The sequence below is a fragment of the Pleurodeles waltl genome, chromosome 4_1 (assembly GCF_031143425.1).
Source record: "Pleurodeles waltl isolate 20211129_DDA chromosome 4_1, aPleWal1.hap1.20221129, whole genome shotgun sequence".
NCBI lineage: Eukaryota > Metazoa > Chordata > Amphibia > Caudata > Salamandridae > Pleurodeles > Pleurodeles waltl.
In genome coordinates, this window is record NC_090442.1 from 296750339 (window position 1) to 296777782 (window position 27444).

Sequence of the window (27444 nt, forward strand, 5' to 3'; positions counted from 1 at the left end):
AGGTCATGATATAGGAAAGCTTTTGATAATTCATGTTATCAGTATATAGATATTATGAACAAAGCTTATGAAAGTCAATGAGAATAATCTGGTTATTGTGTTCTTAACTTTTACTTCCACAGGTCTCCTTCCCTGCTGTTCCCAACCTAAAATCCCATCCCCCACTTGGCCATTCTTTAACTCTGTGCTATAACGGCTAGTAGAGTTTGGAGCTGCCAAGAGGTGGACATATTGGGAACAGGCGCAAACCCTGAGGATCCCGGACTCCCTGACAGTCTGTACCCTTGGAACAAGTGTCTACTGCTCCTCTTGTTCAAATAAGTTCCATTGCCCATGACTGAGTGGGGGGTGGCAGGGGTGGTGGGGGGGTAGGGGAGGGAGTTGTGGTGGGGGTGGGGGAGACCCTTATCAGTGCCAGGGAAGGAATTCCCTGGCACTGATAGGGCTTACTGCCATGGATTTCATGGCAGTTCAAACCGCTGGAAATCCACGGCGGTAAAGCCGGGTCCAAATACCACCAGCGGTATAGTGACGGAGAACCGGCGGATGACCATGGCGGTAACCGCCATGGTCATAATTCCACAGAGTAAGACCGCCAGCCTGTTGGCGGTCTTACCGCCGGTTTTCCGCCTTCCGCCAGGGTTGTAATGACCCCCATAGCCTGGATTTGACCTCTGTCTTTCAACGCACTGCAAATGTGTCAAGATTCCAGCATCTATGGGTGTGACCTCTTGTTGGCAGGAAGGCCAGAGTAGGTGTGATCCCAAAAGGTGAGCTTCAAAGGGGAAGCTGCTTTTGAAGGACAAATGGAAGTCATACTGAGGGGATGCTCTTTTGTTTTAGGCAGACAGGCTGGCATCCTGGGCAGAAAGGAAACATCAGTTGTCAAACCGTTTTTTCAAGGGGAGTGTATCCCTTTGGTAGCCACACCACTGGATTGGCATAGGGCGCCCCACACCACACACCAAGAGAAAGGTCTCAACATACTGGGCATTGACAGTATGGTGCATATTGGGATAGCTCGTGCCACATGTCACAGGAAGTAGTCAGCAGGAGAGACCCATTAGCTAGTCTGTCGCTACCAACCCTAAGCTCGTAGCAAGCATAAAAGTGGCAACCCTAGCACACAAACCTCAGATAACGTCTGTACAGGACAGAGGACTGAAGAAGGACTCCTTTGCTGCTCCCTGGACCTTTCAAAGAGAGGCTGCACTAAAGTCTGGATTGCACCTACTGTGGATTAGCAAAGAGAGGTGCCCACACATGGAAAAGTTGTCCCTGTGTGCCAGACAGTGGGAGGGACTCCAAGAGTCAGTTGGCTGACTCCCTGTTACAGCCATAGAGACATAAAAACTGAGAAGTCTGCACCCTTGAGAGCCTAACACCAAGAAGGCTGTTCGCCACTGGACCCCGAGGTGCATCCTTGAAGACACAGTCCTAAACCTCATAAGTTGCCCCTGAGTCTGTTGCACCCAGGAGAGTTCTCACAGTGTATTTTGGTCACCCTATAAAGACGTTATCACCAATTGAAGAAAACCACTGGGTTTGCTGTAACCAGAGACCAGTAAACCAGTGGCAACTGGACCTGCTCTGGTCTTCACCTGGACATCATAGGAGATAAATCCTAGAGGCAAAAATCCCACCCCCAAAGCTTGAGAACCAAGTGGGGGCACAGGAAGACCCACTGTACCATCTCAGCATCCCCAGCATCCTCAAATACCTTTAGCATCCTGTATTCCTGGAATTACTTCAGTGGCAGTTTGATTTAGAACTGGTCTGGAGACTGCTAAGATCGACAGGTAATTATATCCTGGTCCTAATTGGTCCATTTGACTGACTCCCTAGCAGCGTTGGCACGTCCAAGAGTACCCACATAGCTGCTTTCAAGTTACTTGTCTTGACTACCCCTAAACTGCTATTGCAGTAGATTGCGAATATTTATGGCATTAAGTGAAAGGCAGTGATTTATTGTTTATTTAAAAAATCATATCTCCTGAAAACTCTGCAGGATTTGCTCTGTTGAGGTGTCTATTTAAAGATAAAAATTTAACCTATTGTTCTAAATTGGTGTCAGATTTTTATTGTGTCATGTTTTCTTCTTATTGTACTCTTTTGGTACTACTTGATGCTTTACACTTGCTCCTTTGATAATGCATGGCTGCTCTGTGCAATAGCAACCTAGAAGTGAGCTAAAGTTCCTCAAATGAACCTGACCGGAACTGAAACTGATAGGTGACATTATTACACACTGACATTGCACAACCACTTCACATAATAATCAACATTTCTCTCAGTGAATCACAATTTAACTGACCAATAGATGAAGCCTGTTGACAAAAGCCCTCGGTGTATGTGCACGATGTGTGCATTTTTGGAAAAACAACAGAATGGTGAGACAGCTAACGCCATCTCATAGGCCATGCCTATGAAAGACTGGGTCATTTTATCCCTGCATACAAATGAAAGAAAGTTTAAACAGTAATACCAGCTAAGGCAACAAATCATCCCAAAACATAATTTCTGAAATGTATGTGTTGCAAGTACTTAATAGTTTCTACATGTACACGAGAGTACAGTGTGTGAAATAACTGAAATGGTGGCTAGCAATTATTCAGTTCACTCCGAGCCCATTGGACGTTAGTAATTGGTTATATTTGATTAAAAAAGCAGAATGTTTACAGACAATGTATTAACTTATCCAGCTGGACTTTCAACAGATATAATCAATCAAGACACAAAACAAATGTTATCAGTCAACACTTACCAGGGGTTTGTAAGGTCGTAATTGTATTTAAACAGTACTGAAATTCATTCCTTAATAAAAAAAAAAGAATAATAAATATTAGGGTATTCCGTCATTCATGTAAACAAAATGAAGGACTGCTTTGTCACATTAGAAGTCTCTCATCAAGCCACAGTTACACTTATTTATATGAAGATGTTTTTGTAAAGAGCGCTTTAAAAAGTCATTGAAATAGTCAAAAAGGGATTAATGTGTCATCTGACGGTAGATTTTTTGGGGTTTTGACAATAAAAAAGCTGAAAAAGAAGGGAAGGTATTGAAGTGGATTACACGTTTGGGTGTCCTTTTAACTGAATCAAACCTCTCCTGTTGGATTCCGCTCCCAAGAATGGTTTGCACAGTAAAACAATCAAACCAACCAATTTAGGGCCAGATTACAAGGCTGGTGGTCCGAGGACCGTCATCCTCGTGGTGGCTGTTGGACTGCCATGGCTGTCGCCATGTTACGAGGTTGTTGAGCAGACCCGCCAACCTCTTGCCACTCCCGCGAGGATCTCAGATCCTGACGGGCTGACGATGGTGCAGTTTGCAATCAGCTACGGCAGCATTGATGTCAGTGCCACCCTGCTGATTACAACATTGTTCTCCACCAGCCTTTTCATGGCAGTTCAACTGCCATGAAAAGATTGGCAGAGAACAAGTGCAGAGAGTTATAGGGAAAGTGCAGGGGTCCTCCTGCCCAGCACCCTCGAAATGCAAACTGTCTACTCTGCAGACAGTGCGCATTTCGAGGGTGCTCGTGCCCTCTACACGCTGCAGCATTTCTGCCAGCTCTATTATGAGCCAGTGACAATGCTACTGCCCCTTTCCCTCTGGGCTGGGGTTTCCGTTGGTCAGCCCGTGGAAAAGTCATAATGGGGCCAGCAGGGAAGTCAACTGCATTGCAGCAATCACCCTGTTGGGAGTTTCACGGACATGTGTTTCCATTGGCCAAACTCTTCATCAGCCCCTTAGTTCTAGATCCAGATGCCCTGATAGACCAAGCAGCTCTGCCTTCGTCTATTCAAAAATGGTGGTTGGTTCTTTGCTATCACTGGCTGCTGTCAATCAACCAAACTATCGCCTTATAGATTCAGTTGTTTCTGAAATAATAGAAGGTGCTTGCGGGTCAACTAGCAAAAATCTACTGACTCATTACCGGTCCACTTTTCAAACAGGTCATGAAAAGTTACATCAAACTCATCTGCCTATCTGATCCACAAATTCTAACATAATAGCACTTCCTGTCTTGCCTTCAGTATGCCTTTGATTTGTGCCCTTGATTTTAGTAGACTCAAATTTTAAGTGGAAGAAAGTAGTGAGACTACTCTTGCTGCAAGCTCTCCTATTTATTGAGAACAAGGTTGTCCCTTCACTGTTTCTAGAATAGTAGGATGAGACCAGTTGCTAGACATGGTTTGATCCCTGAGATGTGCTTTAGAGTGCTGAAGTTCAGTCACTGCTCTCTCTGTTTTATCGGCTGAACATGTTTAGTATTGAGAAAACAACTTGAGAGCTGAACTTTGCAGCAAATGGTTCTGTAAACTTTCAAAAAGTGAGGCTTTTTTTTACAAACATTCAACTGAAATTTGTACCAAACAGAGACAGACTGTAGAATATCAAAAATGGTTTCCCACCTAATGGAATAGGTCTGTGGCTTCCTATTTCCTTGAATGCAGCTGTAATTCTTGTCATGACTCCCATCTTCTGGAGTAACCCAACAGCATTATTTACTTATATATAAAACTTACAAGTAACTGATACAAATGACACTAATACTTATTTTTCTCTTTGCTACTTTTTAGATGATAAGGCGACAAAAGGGACCTCTTTTAGGCATTGAAGAAATTTTTCCCCTCTCTGCCAACATAGTCGTGGACGTCTTTACTGAGACTAATATACATCATGCACAGTATTCTGCGAGCCTGACTCTAATTTCATTATTACAATTGTATAGTGACCTCCATAGTCAGCAGTGAATGTGAAAGACAAGTCATGGTGCACGGTTCACTATCATAATATCAGAGCCAACAATATTCTGGAACAAAAATATTGTGTCAAATATTTTGTTTACAAAAATAAATATATACTTATTTAAACAGTCATACATAGATATATATATATATAGACACATATATATAATATAACACAGCTAATAAAAATATATATTTTACATTATATCAGTTTTGTTTGAATTTTTAAATGTAGTACTATAAAAAACACATTATATATGTATATAGGTATTTATATATATATTTCACAAACCAACATTTTGTAAGTAATCGCATAGCATTTAAATTAAATATTTAATTAAACTTTAATAATTTTATTTTTTTAAATAGTACTTAATTAACTTCCTGCCCTAAACTCCTACAAACCTAGCAACCCACATCTAAAATATAACTAGAATAATTCAGCATTATATAATGTACATAATTAATAATCATTCCAATAATTAATAATAGATTAATTATTAATTAATTATTACTTGATTAACTTCCCACCTTATACCCCTACAAACCCAGCAGCCCGCACCTAAAATGTAACTAAAATACATGATTACACAATTTACATAAGTAATAATCAAATAAATAATACTAAATTAAACATGAATTGTTAACTAATTATTACCTAATTAACTTCCCACCCTATACGCCTAACATAGCAACCCACACCTAAAATATAATTAATTAAATCAGTATTACATAATATACAAAATGAATATCGATCACATACGTTACTTAATAGCTTCTCACCCTAGCCTCCTCTAATCCAACAACCCACTACACCACTAGAAATTATTACTAACAGTTACATTCATAACTCTAAATCACTTAAAAATCCAAATCTTATTTTAAAAAATGAATGACAATTAAACACACGCTACTAACACATAACGTTAATATATGAACTAAAACACAACAAAATAATTAGAAACAATATTCTTCACAACTATATGATTGAAAACTATATTAACAACAAAGATATTCTTAATAACAATATTACTTACTTGAAAAAAGCAATATTCTTGACAACAATATCTCTGCATTGTGATATGTTTGTATCACAGTATTTTATTTCTGATATTTCTATCTCCTTATATTAAAAACTAAGTATTTATATCCAGATACCACGGAGCACAGCTACAGCTGCAGTTTAAATAGGGAAAATGGGGACAGGTTTTTTATTCTTCTGATACGTTTCTTTAAATAATTTTTATGGTCATGTAACTTCTAAGTAACTTACAATATCCTTATGATGTGTGATAGGGTAATTTATCCCATATATAGCATGATACTTGATTTGTCAGAGAGGAGTTTATTGTGGGGACCACTCCTGAAAGACAACCCCACTGAGGGCACCAAATCAGTGTAAGAATTGTAGATGAGGTCTTTAATACCTGGGCTGAAATACAAATAATCAAAGTGGAGCAAAAATATTTTTCGTCTTTTGTACAGTAAATTTCCCAAGGCAGAATGTATAGATTGCCTGCCAACTAGGGAAAACATTCAAACAGATTATTCTATTTAAAGAAAATCACAGGATTGAATCTATGTATCTATTTATTCATGTCTTTATGCTTTTATTTTTATAAAACTGAAAGGTGAAGTACACACAAGCTAGTCTTCCTCTATTTCCATCACAGGTCAGTGCATCCAGAAGACTTGGACGAAGACAGATGTTAGGCTTGGATAAATTGCTATTACCTTCTGCTGAGGTCAATAAAACAAAGTCAGACGTGAATGGCTTTTCCGCAGTCCTATCAATCTACGTTTCAGAAATATATTTAGTTTTGGTTCTGAGCTATCCAAGTCCATTCCTCCTTCATTTTCTCCTTCCTCACTTTTTCCTGAAGTAATGCTGCAGACTATTGTGACTTCTACAGAAATCAGCAAACATTTTACAGATCACAGATTCCTGTACCAATAAGATAGATTAGCAGTTTTCAATACCTGCTAACAATGTTAATGAGTAATATGCAGAGGGCACATTCTAATCGTTCTAGTCATCGTGGTTAGCTCAATGCCCCTTTCTGCAACCTGCAAAGTTCTGCTGGTCATAAGTTCCAATCCAAGTTGATGGCTTCATATTTTAGAGTAGCAACTATGGAGGTGTGTGTGTCCTGCAGGTGACAGGTTCTTGCTGTTGGAAAAATACTGCACTACAATGAGAAGCAGCACCTAATGTGTTGCAGTTCCATGAAGCTAAATGGTTAATGCACCTCAGCATCCAGATATCTGTTTACTACCTGGGGGTCTGAGGATCAAACCCAAACATTGATGACCAGCCTTCTATACATTAACAAATGTGGTTGAATTGGACAATATTTACAATATAAAAGGCAATTCAGTTTACTAATTTTGCGTCACTGAGTTATTTAATGATTCAAGTTTTCCTAATGAAAATAAACAAACATTGGCTTTAATGTGCTTGTGCATGCAATCACAGCTATACATAAATGATCTTTACATACACTGCATCCATAAATGTTGCTTATTACATTAAAGCAATAACTAATGGCTTTGCCAATACTTGGAAAAAGTAGCAAAAATAATTCCTTTCTCTATGAAATCCATATAAGAGATAAAGAACTGAATGTGAAAGTGAGGATGATGCATGTAAGTTTAGATGTAAAATAGTTCCTCAGGCATTCCAAAGGAAACACTTCCTAAATGTAGAATGATACCCCAAACTGCATCCTCCACCACCCAAAAATCTGAAAACTGTGCTTCCTGTAATTCAAGGCAGAACCTGCTTCGACCAATGAACGCAATTTTTTAACACCCAGAAATAAGTATAGACATTTTCCCCATGAATTTTGAAATTGTTGGTGTTCCAATGAAAAATGTTCAACATCCAAAAATTCAGGTGGCTTGGAATTTGTTGTAGTGGATTCGCCCAGGCCTTACTAGAACACATAAATACAAAATGCAAAAGAACTGTTGCAGAATTTCTTAGATTTTTAGTGCCAAGGTTTGTGCTCTTTATGTCTAGTTAGGATACTCGTTTCTACTTACGGTAAGTTCCATGCCATATCTCCATTCATTCCAATTCCTCTGTTTCTGCAGGCTGCCACAATTAGGTGTATTGGCTTTGACTTGACCCATTCTGAGTTTTTTGACATTTCGTTGAATGATATTGCAAGTGTCAGTAGAAAAGTAAACCTGTGGGTGATATAAAATATTTGTAACTTTATCTGTTAAACCCATTCCTTGCCACTCCATGACACTTTTCAGTGCATGCCAAGTTTAGATACACCATTAACATCTGAAGAGCCTGGTTTAGAAAATGGCTGAAAATTACCATCCAGCATTGTGTCAAATTTCAGTCCTTGGTCAGATGGGCAGTGGAAAATCTGCAGCATTCAAATTATTTGACATGATGGCGGAGGATTCTCTGTTAAAGCTGCTGCCTGACACAACAAGAAATAGTCTGGGGAAGGTAAGGAATTTTGGTGATAAGTCCACCATTGCCCATGTCAAATGGTGGACTTACTACCATGAAATATGTGCACTAGAAATGTACCCCTAAAATGGCAATGCAATCTCACTTTCTCAATATCAGGTTGGTCATCTAACTTGTGTTTCTCAACATGTTAGAGACACAGTATCTGTCTTTTTCTGAAGGTCTGACACATTTTCTATGGTGGTGTTTGCCAGGTTTAAATCCACCATAAAGGGTGAAGGACCAACCACTCTAAAGATGACAGCTGTTCTGACATCCTGGTCGTGATAACACTAGGTGGAATCAGAGACCTCTCCAGCAAGGGAAGGACAACCTTAAAGAGAACTTCAGATATGGTAATTTGTCTTCCAGAGGTGTGGAAGTGACATGGGTGATGACTGCCACTCTTTGATGGCTTATGCTTTTCAAATATCTTTAGGGGCTCTTGCTGTGTTTAACTAATTTGCATTTTCATGCTAGTGAACTCATACACTGAATTATTCACGCAGCAGACCATCCAGTCGAGACTGGAATGTCCCTGTCTTGATGACACACACTGCCAATTATGCCACTGAAATAACTCAAGAGATAATTCCATGTTTTGGGTGGAAATTACATTGTGTGTTTCAGGAAAAGCTGAGCTCACTTCCTGATACACAGATATGCCTCTTGTGCCTTGGGTCTGCATGCCAATGTTTAGTCGATTTGCTCCACCTAAGGGTTCTAAGATTGGCCTCTTGACACTCATCAACTCTAAGAACAATCCAACAGGAATGCCCTCTGGATTTGCAGGGTTCATTATTAGACCATGTACAATCAAAAGTAACTTTCCAGTTACCACACAGTGTTATCAAACCAACATATGATACCACAAATATCAATTAATTTTCAAAAGCTCCAAGACATATGTATTGATCTCATTCTTTGCATTAATCCATCAACACCATATTCAAATTTCCACTCAATGAGCTTTCAGCTTGATGACCTAAATATTCATCAATAAATTATGGATGCACATTCCAAGAAATTAAACAATTCCCAAAAAAGGAAAGCTAAAATCATAGATTCACTTGATATTGCATAAAAAAAACATTGCATATGCGTCATCTGTATTTGTTGTTTTGCAAAAAACCTAATAAGAATGAAATAGTCACCGAAATGAGACCTGTCATGTTAAAGCTATTTCCTCTATTGGTCAATGTTCTGGTCTCGTAAGAAGCAACTCAGTCAGCTTTCTAGTGGTGATCTACCTTGCAGGAAAGATTCAAATGAGCTCATGCCACTGCCCCCAACTCTAAGTTCTCCAGTCTGTGTAGCAGAATGGTGTCATAGACAGTGGTAAACACTGCTGGTAGGTCAAGTAAAATGAGAAATGCTATCTTGCTTTTGTCGTTGCCAGGTAAAGATCACCTAGTACAGCTGTCAGGGTCCATTCTGTTGAATGGCCTGGCCTAAAGCAAGATTGAGTTGCACCAATGAGTTTATTTTCTTCTTAATAAATGGTTAGCTACCAGACTTTCCACAACTTTAGTAGCAAACAATAGTAAATAAAATGGCATGTAATTGTCTGGGACATTGAGGTTGCCATCTGTCCTCTTAAGAAAAGGCTTTCCAAACAAGAGAAAACTGCCCTACTTCAAATGACGGATGTATTATTATTATTATTATTATTATTATTATTATTGTTGCTGTTGTTATTATTACTACTACTACTACTACTAAAGTAATATTGTTGTTATGATTATTAATGATGATGGTGATGATGATGAAGATAATAATAATAATAATCATCATAATAATAATCCTAATAATAATGATAAGAAGAAGAAGAAAAAAAGCAGAAGAAGATGAAGAAGAAGATTATTTTGGTTGCTATTATCATTATTTGTTTGATATATTTAACAAATATGCAGGTTTGGCCCATATAATGTCACTGGCTGGAGGATATTCACCTTATAAGGGTCAGCCAGGGAGCCAGAACTGATTTTCCAAATTGATTACCTGCAGCCTCTTGTGACATAGAATGATACTGGCCAAGCATTTCAGCCACGAAGGAAACATCCAAATTATCATATGTGGACTTTTCTTTTCCTGAGAAATAATATGGATTCTGATAGTTTCAAATGTTATAGCAAAAGTACTTAAAGAGTTGATCACTTAGGCTCAGGGGGCAAAATAGCTTTCTTATTACACTGTTGGGTGAATAGTTCTATACAATACAAAAGATCTCTTTTTTGGAGCAGGAATCATTGCTTATTCTAGAGGCACAGAATGTGATGGAAGACTGTTTAATCTTCTTTTTATATTAATGTATAGAGCACTAGTAGACTGTTCTCTTCTCCATGTGGTAATCCTTCCACCATAGTTTTTCTACTTTTTTGCAGATTTTTTCAGCATTCTTTCACTCATCATTAAACCAAGGTTTATCAGAACAATGACAGTCACTCTTCATTGCTTAATCAGAGCTATAGAATCAAAACTGGATGCGATGAGATTGTAGGAGGCCACTGCAGAATTTATATCACCTATAGAGCTTAAATCAACTGTAAGTTGAGATTCTTCAAAGGTAAAACTAGACATCCTAGCCCAACATGTGCCCTAAAACAATTTATTTCTATAATTTCCTTTCTCATAAACACGAATGTGGATATTAAAAAGAATATAATAATGGGATGACAATGGAATCGGAAACCCTTGAGCCACTTAATGTTGTCCGCAGAAGTAAGAACAACATTGAAGATATGTCCCACCCTCTGAGTGGGTCCTGCAACAAGTTAGTGCAGACCCAAAGAGGCACAACTATCTAAAACATCCCAAACTTCATAGGAATTAGTAGCTCCACTCCACATATTGATGCATATTAACTTTTCTAATTTGAAGGACAAGAGATGTCAAAGCCAATAGGTCTGACATTGGCCACCAGGCCTTTGGCAATTCTTATGTTTTTGTCATGGTTTTGTAAAACGTCATTATTCAAGAAGCTGACGAGCCCTCAGCAATGTAAAAGAAAATAAATAAAAAGAATTGGTTAAATGTAAAAATTATTTTTGGTCCCAAAAAAGCAGACATTACCGTAGACCTCCCTCGCACTGAAGGGAACTACATTGTGGGTGGATGTGTTCCTTGTGAAAGTGCAGCATGCTATAAGTATTAGTGAATCCGGAAAATGACTAATGTGAGCTGAGACTTTTATGACTGCTAGAGTGGATGGAAGAAAATTGTAAATTACGTAAACAGAGACTAATGGATGAAGTCTGTTGGAAAATCCCTATAAATAAGAATTATATACATATAATCCTAGTAAAATCAAAAGGTCTTGGCTAACACAAAACTAAAAAATCCAGTTGGTCTAGAATTGGCATCAAGCAAGAATGAAAGAAAAAAATAAAGAAATTAGCAAAGAAAGAAGGAAGCAAAGAAAGAACAAAGGAAGGAAAGAAAGACAGATGGAAAAATAAAAGAAAAAAGAATGGAAAGAAAGAAAGAAAGAAAGAAAGAAGTTCATGTGAGCTGAGGTGAAATTGGAGCAATCAGATAAACAAGGCCACTCCAAGAGGAATTTACAGCAACATTAACAGGAGATGGGATCTGATAAAGCTGAAATGTGCCCACTGCTAATTTATCATATCAAGCTCTAAACATAAATACATCAATAAAGTAATTATACAGTAAAAACAAAACCATTGGCATTTCGGGGTTGCATGTGGGTGTGCTCCTTGTGAAAGAGCAAAATTCAGTCACTCAAAGTGAAGTTAACCAGTGGCTTAAGTAGTCTGAGCCAATGCCCCATGCTGTATGCTATTGTGGGTTGAAACTAAATGTGAATGTCACACCAACAGACCAATGAATGATGAGAGGTGGCTGAAAGACCCTTTAAGTAAGTATATTATATGATTCATTTAGTACAATCCAAGCATCTTGGCTAATGGCAGACCTAAAAATAGCAGCATGCAAGGTGTGTGGCAATAAGTATGCACTGAAAAAACACAAAGTGAAGCCTTACACAATCAAGATTGTGTTGGCTTTGGTCTGCAGGTGGATTGTCAACTCAAAGATTTCCTACAGAAGGTAGGGTTGTTTCCAGGGGAGTATTAGACCACTGCTGCAATGAAAGAGCTTTGGAAATGATAGTGCAGTTGGTAGTGGGGCTCCCAGTCTATGGGTATGTTGTGTCGGAATATTTTTTTGCCCCACTGAAGGAGGTATTTTGGATCAGTAAACCCTTCATTTCACGTATACGTGAAATGTAGATTTCCACAAACCAGATGATGATTAATAACATCGTCTCCAAGAGGAAGCTACTGAAATTAGATTTTGCAAGTTTGCAAAACTCTTTATTCATAGTGGTTGCATATTTCTTATAAACTTTAGTACTTGCAACCGTGTTACTGTGATTGTTTATCAGTGTATAACTAGGGGGATGCAGACAGGGCTAACTGACCTGGGGCCCCCTACAGGCCAAGCCCTGAAATTCAGTTGAGGACATATACAAATATAAATGATTCAGAATAAAATGAAGATAACAAGAACTAGCCACCACTCTCAAAAGTAGAAATTTTTACAAAAGCTAGTAAGGCCACTTCTTGGTGTTAGAGAAGGGTGCCTCTTCCTACAAAAAGAAATACCGTAATATTTGCACACTGGTCTATGGGTGACACTGCAGTGTATGTTCTACTCTTACAGTTCAATAAACATTGACAAACCCAATTCTTTTCTCTAGCACAAATAATTCACCACTCAGACACACACAACGCATATGCACAAAGGTAGAGCGGGGTAGCTGGAGACAGTAGGAGAGAGAATTGTTTCGGTTGAATAGTGGTAATCTCAAAGTTGTAAGTTTGTAATTGCAAGTAAAGAGTGCTACCTGCAAACTTTAATGTGCCACAAATTAAAATAAAAAGCACTATTTATATTGATTCATTATAGTGCTCCGCTTATTTCGAAGTACACTTTCAATTCATGTGTGTAATTAGCATAGGCTGTAAGTTTAATGTGATGGGTATCTAAATACAAACTGTAACTTACAGAATTATGTCCTGGCAGATCCACTTAGCTTTTTAACCTTCCAAGATCGACAAGAATTCCTGAGTTAAGGTGCTCACTAAAATGTTTTACCCTGGAACCCAACAGAGGCATAGAATATCACTTGGGAGGGTATCAAGTTAACATTGATCATAACAGTTTTGCGATTTTTATATTTTTCTCTAAAAACATTTAAATATGTTAGCAGGGAATTCAATATTATAAAATTAGTTTACATTTACAAGAATCAGTGATTTAATGTTAATGGATAGATGGAGTAATGGATAAATGGAGTATAACCTGAATAAGTTCAACTGTTACAAAACATAACGTGGTTTTGGACTTTCTGGAGGGTCATCTACATACTTTTTGCCTTACCCCTCCTGTTTTCTGTACCTGTTTTTGTTGACTTTTAGGATTCAGTGTACTTTACCACTACTAATGTGTTTGTGGTCTTTTCTTTAAAAATGATGAAATTGGCTTACACCCAATTGACACATTTATTTACTTGCAAGTCCCTAGTATAGTGGTACTGCATGTACCCAGAGCCTGTAAATGAATTGCACTAAAAGTTTGGTGGAGAGGATTACTCCGTCCCAAACGTGACGGATATTCCTCCCGCTGTTTACAAGTTCCATTCTGTGCTACGGAACTTGAAAAACGGCAGGCGGGATATCCGTCACATTTGTGTCGGAGTAATCCCCTCCGCCAAGGTCGTGATCAGGCCCTAATTGTGCCACCCACTTAAGTAGCCTTACAAACGTGTGTCAGGCCTGTCATTGCAGCCTTGGTGTGCAGTTTTAGATTGCTATTTCGACCAGACAAGGTAAACCTCTTGTCAGTCCTAAACCTTCATTTTTAGGTCTCGGCTTTAGACACCATACATCCGCTGTCTCGAACTGCGACATGCTATAACTACTGTTGTGGGCTTCAGCCTGCCCACAGGCTTGCCATTTGCTGGATCCCACGACGCTCCGTTATTCCTTGTCTCCATTGGTCCATGGCACATGCCTCTTCCTGACTTTAGCTCCCCCCCGAGTGCAGAGACCAAGTACCGGTGAAAGTACGTAGCGGCCATTTTATCGCATTGTTTCAGGACTACTTTTTTATCCTGTAACCCCGGCACGCAGCTTCGTTACTTTTGCCGCTTCTTCTCATTTCTCATTTTGTGGCTTGTTTCATTAGCAAAGTCATATGGCCCATCACCGGCCGTTTGCACTTACAACCCACACCTTTCCTCTCCTTCCTTGAATTCTGTCCTCCACTTGTGCCTTAACCAGGAACCCTTTACCCAACTTTCAACTACCTGTTGCTTTACAAGGGACACAAAGGGCCTGATTACAACTTTGGAGGAGGTGTTAATCCATCCCAAATGTGACGTATATACCACCAGCCGTATTACGAGTTCCATAGGATATAATGGACTCGTAATACGGCTGGTGGTATATCCGTCACTTTACCATCACTTCTGGGACGGATTAACACCTCCTCCAAAGTTGTAATCAGGCACAAAGTCAAAACTCAATGTGTATGCTGTCCCTGTAGCATTTTTTAAAACTCTGCAGTGTACATTCCAGTCCCACCTTTTTTATGCTACGTATATTGAGTATCAAAGCAACAAATAAACTTAATTCATGAATTATTTTTTAAAGTCAACTTGGCTGCATTTTTCTTTTAATTGTTTTTTTTGTTACGTAGGCGACTCGCATTTTAACTATGCAGATTACTGGCAAAAGCTAGTTTTACTTTAACAAGCCTCAAAAATACACAGGAGCAGAAGCTGGCAATAACCAGGGAAGTTATATAGTCCTCACCTTTTGATCTCTAAATTAAATATCAAGTCTTTGTTTTTGGCACTGAGAAGTGAAACAAGGCTGAAGTTTTTCAGGTCATATAGCCTCCAAGGGCACAAAGCGAAATGTGTTGTTGTCTGGCAAAGGTTGAAGGAAACGCAACTCTAACAGCACTAAGGCCTGGATTCTGACAGGGATGCGCTCTTTTCCCACCCTTGCTTCACTAATTAGCTGTACAACTTTCAGTCAGGCGTAAACCCTCTCTACAGGCTGACGTGTGTGTGTGTGGGGAGTGGGGTGGACGACACAGGCAGTAAACAGTGCCCTGAGTTGTATTGGGAGCACTGTAATGTGTAAGTCCCGCTTCCTGTTGCTCTGTAACCGTAGGCAACCTCCACAACGTCTCTCCACAACTAGGCGTCGAGAGTCATTTGGCAAGTGGTCGTAATATAGAAATGGCAGTAATTGGGTTACCGCATCAATTAGGGTTTTGGGCTCGCAGTGGGATTTCTAAAATTTTCTGTAATTACCAGGCACATATTCCACCTGCTTTTGATTGATGGGACTAAAGTAACACACCAAGCAAGTATGCGTGCAGTAAAAACAACCAAATTGTAATTTCGGGCAGAACTGAATCACTACCCAACTTGTGATGGGCCCTTAATGATGTGGCGATAAAGCCATCTTATTCCTGGTATAACATGCCTGGATTTTCCTGCAGTGACATGGTACTATTTCCGGAGGGTTGTTTCTTATACCCCCATTCCGTGACACTTCTACAGCCCACTCTCTGTAATATTAAGGGACCAAACAAATCATGTACATTTTGCACCATTTTGACTGCCTACAAATGTAGAATGGCAATTATATTTCCTGTGAGCCATAATGCACAAGGGACTTTATTTAACAAGTCCCACACAAAGCTTGGAGATCAGGTTTGCTTCAGTCATTATTCCATAAGTACTAAAATGTTAATGATTACGTTTGCCGTTTTCTTTTAGACAATGTGCAAAACTTTACATGAAACCTCTCGCCAGGACTACACAATAACACAAACACCGATGACTCACAGACAACACAAGAGAACAACTGCCATGCAAAGTGATAATCATGGTGCAGGCAACATCAACATTTTCTCACTGATTTTCTCTTTCAGCTGATCAGGGGTATGGGATCCAGCCATGGCTCATGACCCCATTTGTAAGCCCAAGCACAGCATCAGAGCGTGCCTATAATGAGGCACATCGGAGGACATGTACCATAGTCGAGAGGACCTTTGGCATCCTGAAGTCAAGATTCAGGTGCCTCGACATCACCAGAGGCAGCCTCCTATACTCACCAGAAATGGTCTGCAAGATCATTTTGACGTGTGCCATCCTGCACAACATATGTGTAAGGAGGAACATTCCCCTATATGACCCTGACCCACAAATGCCTGAAGAGGAGGAAGACGAGGACGTTGTCCATCAACATGAGGGGGACCATCTAAACACAGCTGCAGGATCGCGTCGGAGACAACACATTGTCCACATTTTCTTTTAACTACTCACCATCACCACTGTGTTACCAAATGTCAACAAACACCTATTCTAATCACTATATCATGGTCTGGGTAATCATTTTGCATAACATTATCCCTAAGAATCATAAGCAGATTGTAGCCTCATGGAATATTGCAGAAATATAGATTAGGATACTGAAAAATCCACATCACTTTTGATGGGTTTGAATGTTCACCCAACTTCACACACACTGTAAATGACATATATCCTATCCATTTCACTTTTGAAGGGCAATAGCAAACGAGCACAGCTATCTCACACATACATGTTGGCAACATGGTTCAGCATATGGCACACAACTAAGAATCCATCATTTACTAAGGAAAAAATGCCTCATGCATGAGTCAGTGGATGTGCTATAGCATTGGTAACAAGAAGGTATGACCAGACCCTTGACAGCAGTAAGTGTGACATCAGCTATCTTTGCAAGCAGTATGTGTGACAAGAAATCCATATAAGCAGCAAATGGATAGCACAAGTGCCCCAGGTATGACTTGCATTGCTCACAAGACATCCCCTGCACATGCCATCCCAGGCCATAAGCCCTGTCACTGCCATGTTCTCTGTCTCACCCCCCCCCTTCTTCAGGGGGCCCAGGAAATGGAATATTTGTACCCAGATAATCCCTCATCTACACACACCCAGACTCACATTCTGACTCCAGAGTGCTTCCTCCTTTAGTATGGTATGCCATAGTCATTGTTCTTCTGTCTGCATGGACTTCTGGTCGAATAATGCACTGCCTTGTAGTCTGTAGGACCTGTCATCACCTGTCCATTGCTTGCCATGTGAAAGGTACTGTTGGCCCTTTGAACTTGATTCTCACCTACAGGACTTGTGAGAGACTGAAGCTGCACACACCTGTGTGCACCTCCATGCAGACTAGCCATTTGAACATGCACTGCCCTTGCAGCTGCCTGGAACGGCATAAAAACTGCCATTATATGTATAACACTGTTATGCATTGCCATATAAATCACCTGGGTAACATAGGCCTTTGGTTATTGTGTTACATTCCAACACACAGGATAAATACAGTTTTCATTTTCCACAGTGTTGTTCCAGCTTTGACCAGTCTCAGTGTGCTCACTGTGTATTTGCCTTGTTAATTTTTGTTCCTGATTGACCCTGCATCCTGTTAGCCTGACTGGTTCCTGTCTTTGCGTCACCCTAAAGGTTCCCTGTGGCTACATTTGTCTCATAGTTGGTTTCCATGCCCTCACTCTCCTTCTGGGGTATTGTGTCATGTAGGTCTACAATGAATACTCAAATACATTGTATAGAGTAATCAGTTTATTTATCGTATCATGGGGTGGAACTTGTCTTCAAATAGCCTAATCATGGCCCATCCCTAGTCTGGGTTTCGTGTATGCATGAGTGATAAATAGTGACAGTGTACCATGGCTGTATGCATGGATTGGGTATGGTACCTCCAGCACAACAAACAACTTTAGATAATGTGCATGAAATGTCAACACATGTTTGTACCCTGACAGTCCACACACTGATTCACATTGCCCCCAACATATTGATGGGGCTTGCGTGGTGAATAGCTGTGAGATTAAACAGAACAGAGGCACTGATGTTCCCGGCTGCAGTGGGAATTTTAGAGGCCACCCTGTGTACAAATGTTGTGATGAAACCTGCCGGTTTAAAATTCCTGATCCATTAACTTTGTCAGCACACCAATGTTGCCCTGTTGTCAGTCTCATAAAACGTCTGCAGCGCCATAGCTGGACTATCCCCATGTGTGTTCTCAGTTCCTCTTCGGCTTTCCTTCAATTCAGCTCTGAAGGAAACTTTGTAAGTGCAGGAAATGGCTCCACAGACCCATGACTAGACCTGCATGTAACTGTGACAACATGGACCCCAATAATGACACAGGCTACACACGGCCCCACACACTTGAACTGGACACCTTTGTGCAATTAACCACTGGAAATATGTACACACGTGCTGCTTGGTCTGCTGGTCCTCCACTGCCACAAGAGAAACATAGGTCATTTATATGACTCAAACTGTGGCGTGACATTACATTTGTGGATTGGTTTTGGGACTCGGTGTCACAAACACTGTACCTACATAGCATTTTCCAATGCCTGACTCATGGGTAGTATACAAACAAGTGCCCAGGAAGTGGTATCCAACATTCCAGGACATGTGATGGCCTAGTCTTGAAACTTTGCCATGATCAACCGTCTTCTAACTATCCTGTGCATGGTTTGTCATTGGCGATGCTTATGTCCCATAAAACCTGGGAAGTTCACACAGCATTTGTTGCTACATGTATGACAAACACATTTCCTTTCGCATTTCCACACTGAATAGCATCTGATGGTTGGCCACATTGACAACACATGCATACAAGCACATTTAAGAAAATGCATCTTATGAGGTTCACACAGTGGGACAACTATATTAGTAAGAGCCAATTCACACACATTGACACACAGGCAATGAGTTACTGTATTGAGTTGCGTAGCCTTGCTATCCTCTGTTGATGCACAAAATGACCAATCTGGGTAATACCAATTTGTATTCCACACGTTTGGCCATCTACTGCATCAGTGAAGAGTGCAAATCCTTTACAACAACTAGAGGATCATGGTCCGCAGCAGTATGATCTGTCATATACACCGGAATGCACAATGTAGGTGCAAATAGCCTATCTCTGTATAGTCACACCTGTCATGTACTATTAAAATTGAGAAATGACCCAAACCCAGTAAAAGACCGAAATTTTGATGCATATGCGTCAAAAAAGACGCACATGCATCAAAAAATGCTGCATGTGCGTGGAAAAATGATGGATACATCCATTGGCCCTGAGCGGTATTTCCCACACTATACCCCATGAAATTGGTTAAGTATGAAAAATAATTGAAAATATGGATACGGGTTAATTTCTAAGCATGTGCGTCAAAAAAATGATGCATAGACTGTAAGCGTCATAATATTTTGACGCATAAGAATAAAAACGCACCGCATTTGAGGCAGGAACTGATGAAATAGGATATCCTTTTTACAGAATTGGTACAGTGGGTATACTTTCACTTTCACTTTGCAGTCTGTAATTTTTCCTGACTGTGTGGCTGTGCTTGGACTTGTCTGTCCGTGCATATTGTGAACTTGTCTCCTGTGTGGTCTTTAAATTGTCATTTGGTGTTTCCTAAGTGTCTGTGTTATCCTGCGTAAGTGTATTTTTGTCATTTCTGGTGTCTAATTTTGTCTTTGCACTGTTGGGAGTCTGTTGTGGGTAGTGTTAGTTTTGGGATAGCTGGGCTGTTTTACTGTTAATTAGTTTTCATTTCCCTCTCCTACTTTCCCTTCATTATCCTCTGTACCCCTTTATTACATCTTTTTTTCAAGCATGTTGGGTAGGCCACGTCTTGGTAGGATGGGAGAGGAGGAGCTGGGGGGATTTATTTGGCTGGTGTGCCACATTAATGATTGAAGCAGGTGGCCATGTGATACAGGGGTATCACACAGAGGCAAGGAGGCTCCAGTGGGCAAAGGTCCTGTACCATCTTAAAAGAATCTACAACACACCGCACAACAACCACCAGCTGAAACACCGTTGGGTTGACCTGCTTGCCAGGGAGCAAGACCTGCTGGACCACCTGGGGATTATGATTGGTGGCCCTGTTGGTGAGCACAATTCAGAGTAATGTGCACATTTAAATACTCTGTAGTGACAGTAGCAGATTTAATCATATGCTGCAGGCAATGTTTTTGGACATGTGGAATGCAAGTTAAACATACAGTTGCCGTGAGTTATACAATAATTCCTACACATTACCGTAATTTGTTGACGCAACAGCTGCACTAACTTACAAAACACGTCAGGAGCCTGTAAATTAGTGCTGCCTTGACGTCAATAGCTGATGCAAATGTGGCTCAACATATGTTTTAGGCATGGTCTGTGAGTGTACCAGGAAAGACATGTTTTTCATCCAGATATTTTCAAGAAATAATGTGTCCCTCAATTATTTCTGACACATGTCTGAACTGAAGTTATATCTGACCTCAGGTAACATCTTAGGCTGATAGTTGGACTTGGTTGTGCCGCAATTAAATTAGGGATGGATGCCAAAAGTAATGCACCCGGGTGCTATATATCCGCTGATCAACCAAATTGGCAAATTTAAGATGATGAATGTGGCTCATCTGTGATTTCCGAAACCCATATTGGGTAAACAGGGCAATGAGAGACACATTTCAGGTGCAATGACTACACCTGTGCCCATGCAGTCTGTCATGGATGAATACAATATACACTGTCAACATATGTCTCCTTGTTGTATCCAAATATGAAAACTGGTCAATCCATGGATAGCCTCAAACTGTCACCAAATTATGCACAGGATCCCTGCCATTATGGTGTCATAGGGGGCATATGTGGCTCAGAGTACCCTTTTAATGTAGCATATGTAACCTAGACACAACACAGGCCCTACATGTAAGGGACCATAGAAAGCATGACAAATCATGCCCTTAATTCAACCCACAGGTGTGTCACACAGTAAAGGATTGTCCTTTGATGCCAAAGCAACAATACCTGAGTGTCTGGTATTGCAGTCCTCCATGAAAGTGGCTTTGCATGTCTCTCATTGATACACAGGATGAGAGAAGTACACTCCATAAATGAGTCTGCAAACAAATGATGGAGCATGTTTGCCACCACATGATAGTTAGGGCCACTGTATGTATGCAGATATGTGTTTAACGCTCACTGGAGTGCCCGGGTCTGTACATGTTTGCAGTGGCATGTTGGTTGCAGTATCATCATGCCTGCGAGGCTTGACTTTCTGATTTAATTTTACACACAGTAATTGTATCTGGAAGTGTTGTACAGTGCACAGACATTGAGTACATTTTTCCCTTCCATGCTTTACAGGTGGACCTGTCCCCTACACTATCGAAGAGGTGGCTCGATTTGCAGACCCAGACATCTCCAGTGAATGTTGATATTTCTGTTCTGTGTTGTGTTTGCTGCTGTTGTGTGACTGACTCCTGTGTGTTGGACACATAGCAACGTATGATGCGTTGATAAATGATCGAAAATGTTCCTTGAGTGGAGTATCATTTTTTTTCCATCTTTGAGTTGGGCAATCAGCGTATAGTCATATTTTGGCATTATAGTGCGACCCTGTAGGCACGGCCATGTGAATAGGGTGACTTTTGTAGATAAAACTTTTATTAAGAAAATTTAGCAGAGGACCATATTTATGATTTAGTCAGCAAGTCAGACCCTGAATCTCACAGAATAGGGATGCCAATGTCTTGCCCACAGACTTGAGCCACCCTGTTCACTAATGAACATGTTTGACTGTATGTTTGATTTCCTAGCAGCATGTAGCTCCACGTGTATGTGGCATTTGAGTACACTGTCATAGGTGTGCATGCAGCTCATGGCCAGATGTGTGCTTGCATCTATCTGCTTGTTGTAAGTCATGTGTTACTAGTATGAAATGATGTTGACAATTGTCTGCATTTCTAAACATAAATGTGGATGGGATTGTCCAAGGTTTGGGTGAATCCTAGTTGGACATCCTCCTTACCTGTGGTGGACTGCCCAAACCCATGTACAGCTGTCCAAAGCTTCCGGGGTGTCCTACATGTTGGAAAGTATTGTTGTTCCACCCCCCCACCTCAGGCACAGGCGGAGGTTTATGAAATGTGTACCTAGGACTGTTGATCCAAGTTTAGTACACAGACATGTAAATCTGTAAATCAATTGTCCAAAAATAGGATACCCACTCATGATTAGCACCTGCATTCTATCCTGGCAATTCCATTTACAACTCACAGATCTTGTGGCCCTTGATTGTCATCCAGAAGTTAGTCATTAATTGGCCTGTCACATGTGGAGGACTTGCAGCATTTTTTACATGACAAATGGCTTAACAATGATGCATTGGTCATTTAAGTTGTTACACATCTTTTAGAGCATTGCTGTGCTGTTTGATAGGACATGTGTAGGCTGCGTTGGCATGCACTTCCTCAGGGACAATCAGTGATCTTTATGATGATATGGCCTGTTTCTGGCACATTAGATGTATTGTCTGATTTACTTCTGGAGCCATATCACACAGTAAAGTACCTAATGTTTGATTTTATATTTTTTGTAACAGCTGCCAATATGAATCCCATCCAGATTTGGGAGTTTCAGCACCGGTCAATGCGTTACCGCCACATTCTGGATGTGGAGTCTGGGTTCTGCAACATGGCAAGGTGTTACTGCCATGAAAGAGCCTCCGGAGTGTGGAGGGCATTTGCCCAAGGGGGCCCTTCTGTATCCACCACAGCCACCACCACTAGCACCACCACTACCACCCAGGTGGCACCAACCATAGCAGGCACCTTTGCTGGACCGTCAACCTCCACTGCTCCAGGACCTATCAAAGCACCACCTGCACCTCCTCCTACACGCAGCAGATTTTCAGCAGATGCAACATGGTGGCATTGGCCATATGTTAAGGAAAATTAACAGGCTGCAAAAGGAGGTGGCACAAGTGAATAGGAGGGTGAGTGCCATAAAGAAGACCCTGCTGAGGGTGAACTTGTAAACTTTTTACCCTCAGCCATGATTCCCTCCCCTCCCTCCTCTTTCCTGGTTTTTTTCATTAGTGGGTTTAGGGGGCTTAGTATTAGGTTAGTATATGCTGTTAGTTTAGTTAGTAGTAGTGGATGGGGGTATGATATTTTTTATATCTATTTTTATTATGTGTGTGGGTGGTTGATGATGTTGGGGTTTTGGTGTTAAAAAAAAAGAAACAAATCCCCAAAAAGTTTTAAAACAAATCCCCCCAAATATATACTTGTTTAGTAAAAGATAGTATGTGTTTAGGTTAGTATATGTTGTCCTCCATGTGTCCCGTCTTATAAGGGGATTGATGTTTAGATCATTCGTTAAATGTGATAAGTAAGATTAGCTTAGGTTAGTTAGGGCCAGTTGTGGGTAATGTGTAGTTAGGATAGGTTAGGTTAGGTAAGGTGTTTCCCCAGGTTTTAGCTTCCTTTTTTACTGTTAAATAAATATTTAGGTAATCCTTTACAGTATGTGTCACATGCTTGGGGATCAGGGCCTTGGCATGGGTGAACAGTGTCTCTTTAGTATTTGCATTTGTGTCCCATCCTGCAACCAAATCCCAATTGAGCTGTTACATTGGTAGCTACACCAGAGCTACTTTGCTAAGAATCTGCCATCCATTGCACCCACCACTCAAGGTTACTATGGATCCCAAAGTGTTGTTAATTTTTGATGTATGTTTTCAATCTCACATACTTTGTGACCAGATTTGGTATTGAGGACACTGTGTTAAGTCCGCCTGCAGCCTGAAGTGAAGCCTTATAAGGTGAGAGGTAGTATGATCTCATGTAGTATGGTATACATAACTCACACCTATCATTTGTTACATTGCTCAGCTAGGTTACATATTTGTACGTACACCCAGACACATCCATTCATGCTGTATGGTGTGTGTTAGGAAAAATGTGGGTTAAATGTCACATACGTAAATATTGGCTTAAAGAAACAGTTGAAGACAATAATTTTTGGCTTAGACATCCCTTGAGGAAGCGTTATTCTGTCCAACACAGAATTATACTGTATAGTTTCTATTTCCCTCATAATTAACCCTCAGGAAGGGCAGATGATGGTAAAATCCAGACTACAGTGCATAGTTGTCAGCCAACATTCTTTCAGGTCAGTTGTTTTGACATTCTATAATCATTGACCCGAGGTAAACATCTCTGATCTCCATCACGGTTGATGTGTCACATTACACAGAGACAAAGTTGTTGTGTAAGTGCTTTTTATTTTAAGGTACTATAGTGCTATATGTACATTGTCCATGATTGTGAGTCCATTAGTGTGACACTTCTATTGTGATCCTACACAAGTGCAAAAGGACATGTCATTGGACATGCTGTGGTGAAGTGTCAGACAGTGCAGAGGGACAGGATTTGCCAATGAGCTAGTGGGAGACAATCACAGGGCAGGGTGACTAGATAAACAGTGGGCTGGAGAACAGTGCTTGTGAGCAGCTGTTGCAAGACTGGCATGTTACAAAGCACAGGACCTTGGTTATAGGTGGCCATGTGGCAGGGACTAGTGCTACTGGGTACTCTTACGAGTGAAGGTGATCTGTTGCAAGTCTTCATCGTCTGATGTGTGTTGTCTCCTCTGCCGTTGGTGGTTGTGAAGGGGCAACACACACCTCAGTGTTTGAAGACGTGGAGTTAGACATCCCGATAGCTGCCAACTGTGGGGCTATTCAGGGCAGTACTGCAGCAAGGACGAGCTTCTTGTTCTTAAGAATAGCAGCTACATCACTGTTATAGGCAGCCAGGTCGGCCCTGAGGGGGTCAATATTGCATGCATGCACGAGTTGACAGGATTGTTGTTGGAGGTGTTGTGTCAACTCTCTTACAGCTGTGCTGATTTCCTTCACACTTTTTTCAAGTTCATGCAAGATTGATGTTCGCCCTTGCATGGCTGCTGCCTGTTCTGCAGTTGAGATCATGCACAAACACACCCCCTCTAGGCTGGCTGCCATATTTTCCATCCCCACCTGCACCCCCTTGGCCAGCTCCCGCTGTACTCCAACTACAGTCCTCTCAAAGCTGGTGCCAGTGTCGTCAGAATCCTCAGCTGGCTTAGAGCTGGCAGGTCATACAATTGGGATGGTGGGTGGGTCCTCTGTGATGGCTCCTGTATCTGTGCTCCTCCTTGCAACTGAAGGTGGGGTCTGGAGGGTCCCAAGGACATCTTGGAGGGTCTGCTGGCTGATGTCTGTCAGCTCGTCATCTATGTCATCAGGGAAGTCCAGGACAGGCATATCCCCAGGAGAGCCATTGTCCTCTGCAATGAGATATGGTACAATTAGTGTGCCTGTGTTGTGGGTTTTGTAATGTGACGTGCCTGCCTTCCTATTTGTTGTACATTGTGATCTTGGTTCCGGTTCATTACTCCTGTCTTTCATATTAGCATTCTCCCATGGCCTATGCCCCATCTGCATGTCACATGTATTGTGGTCAGTTTGGGGACTTGTCAGCATCACATCCTCTAGGTGTTGGTTCTGGCCAAATTGTGAATTGCCACCTTCTTGTCCTACTCAACCCTCAGTCTACTTCCATTCTCATGGTGAGGCCTTGCACTGGCTGTGGTTGTTCTGATGGCACTAGCACCACACTTCACAATCAAGTCTCAGATATTTCACACCCAGCTATATGTTGCTGAGACCTAGCATAACTATGTATAGCATTGTCATGGTACACTACATATGGCAGCAGTGGTAGTGTGTAATGTTGATGTTGGGGAATTTGTGCTACATTGGATTGCACTGATGGTCCTAGCAGTGTTCCATTTCCTCTTCTGACTGTGAGGGTGAATTTCACTAGCCAGGGACATATGTCCTCCCCCTCAATGCTGTTGTCTGAGCAGTATGACATTTGGGATGTTGCATGGTGTCATTGGAGCTATTGTGACCTAGGCACAGGGTGGACCCTGACATATGCAGAATGGGTATGACATTAGTGCTGTGTACCTCATAATGTTTATGACAATGGCACATGTTTGTAGCAATTATGGACAATCACATTTGAAAGGATTGGAACTTTTTTATTTATTACAGGGGATTGATAACGCTGTCATCCTGAACCCTCTAATTTGGGTGTGTTTGATCCATGGGGATGTTACTGCCATTAGCTACTTGACCTGCAGACACAGCAAAGGTGGTAGTGGCAACTGTTGTCAAGCTTAAATTCCATTTGCAGATACGGCCTGAGACTGCTAATTGAGCCCTAGTTCATGTAGGGAGAATACCAGCTGACCAGTTTTACGTTGTACCCTACCCTCCTGGACTGGCTTTACCTTTCCAGCATCCTTGGCATGGCAGCATACCCCCATGCAAAGGTTGTTGGTGTAGTGTAGTACTGTGCCCCAGGTATCCTCTGAACGGGCCATGCCCCGCGAAATGGCCCCTTTACCCATTCCACTCCCTGAACATCATGACTTACATGCATTGTGTAGTAGGTATGTCCACCCCTCTGCTTACAGTTAACATTTGTGCATTTTAATTCCCCATGCGACTTACCCTGCATCTGTGTTGTCTCCTGGTAGTCTGCGCTGTCCTGTCCTTGAATCCCTGTTACAATCTCCTCAGGGATGACGGCTGCCACCATCTCCTCCATGTGGTCCAGGGCCTCCTGCGGTGCTGGACTCCCATCTCCAGTCTGCAGTGCTGCCTTCCTGTTCCTGGCCATCTTTCCCTTGGTCGTGCGGTTGCAGTCATGCAATCGTTTCTTGCACTCGATGACTGTTCTCCGTACTTCTGCTACACTGTTTATCTTGTCAACAATTTGTTGCCATATTGCCTCTCTCCTACTGATTGGCAACTTTGAGGTCACAAACAGTTGGTGCTGGTGTTCCGTCACCTCTTTCAACAGAATTTCCTGCTCCTCTGCACTGAAGCAACACTTTCTTTTCTTCTTCTCCCTGTCCTGGGTCTTCTGTGGGTCCTCCTGGCTGGTTCCTGGTCTGTTGTCATCTTCCTGTGGTCTGTGCAAGCATCTGGGATCCATTTCAGCTTTCCTTAGCACATTTTGCTGTGTTTGGGCAGCTTTTTTATGCAATTGCGTCAAAAAACGCGTGTATCTGGTTTGCGACGTCGTAAACCGTCTCACAGTCATTTTCGCCGCGTTTTCAACGGGACGCATTGGTTTGAGAAAAAAAAAAGACTCACACCAGTGGTTTGCACCGCCGTGCGTCAAAGTATAAATTTGATGCCCGAGCGGTGTAAAAAAATGCCATTAGCCGGCGTTAAAAATGTTG

General features: G+C 41.3%; 1 protein-coding gene across 1 annotated transcript in view; it reads right to left on the reverse strand.

The window, feature by feature from the left end:
- Window positions 1-27444, reverse strand: part of LOC138287701 (dihydrofolate reductase-like) — a 152941-nt gene that overhangs the window by 83868 nt on the left and 41629 nt on the right. Inside the window, exons 2-3 of the mRNA XM_069228376.1 lie at window positions 7801-7947; window positions 2765-2814 (exon numbers count right to left, since the gene is read on the reverse strand). Coding sequence (XP_069084477.1) covers window positions 2765-2814; window positions 7801-7907 — 157 coding nt within the window. The 5' untranslated portion in view covers window positions 7908-7947. The remainder of the gene's footprint in view (window positions 1-2764; window positions 2815-7800; window positions 7948-27444) is intronic.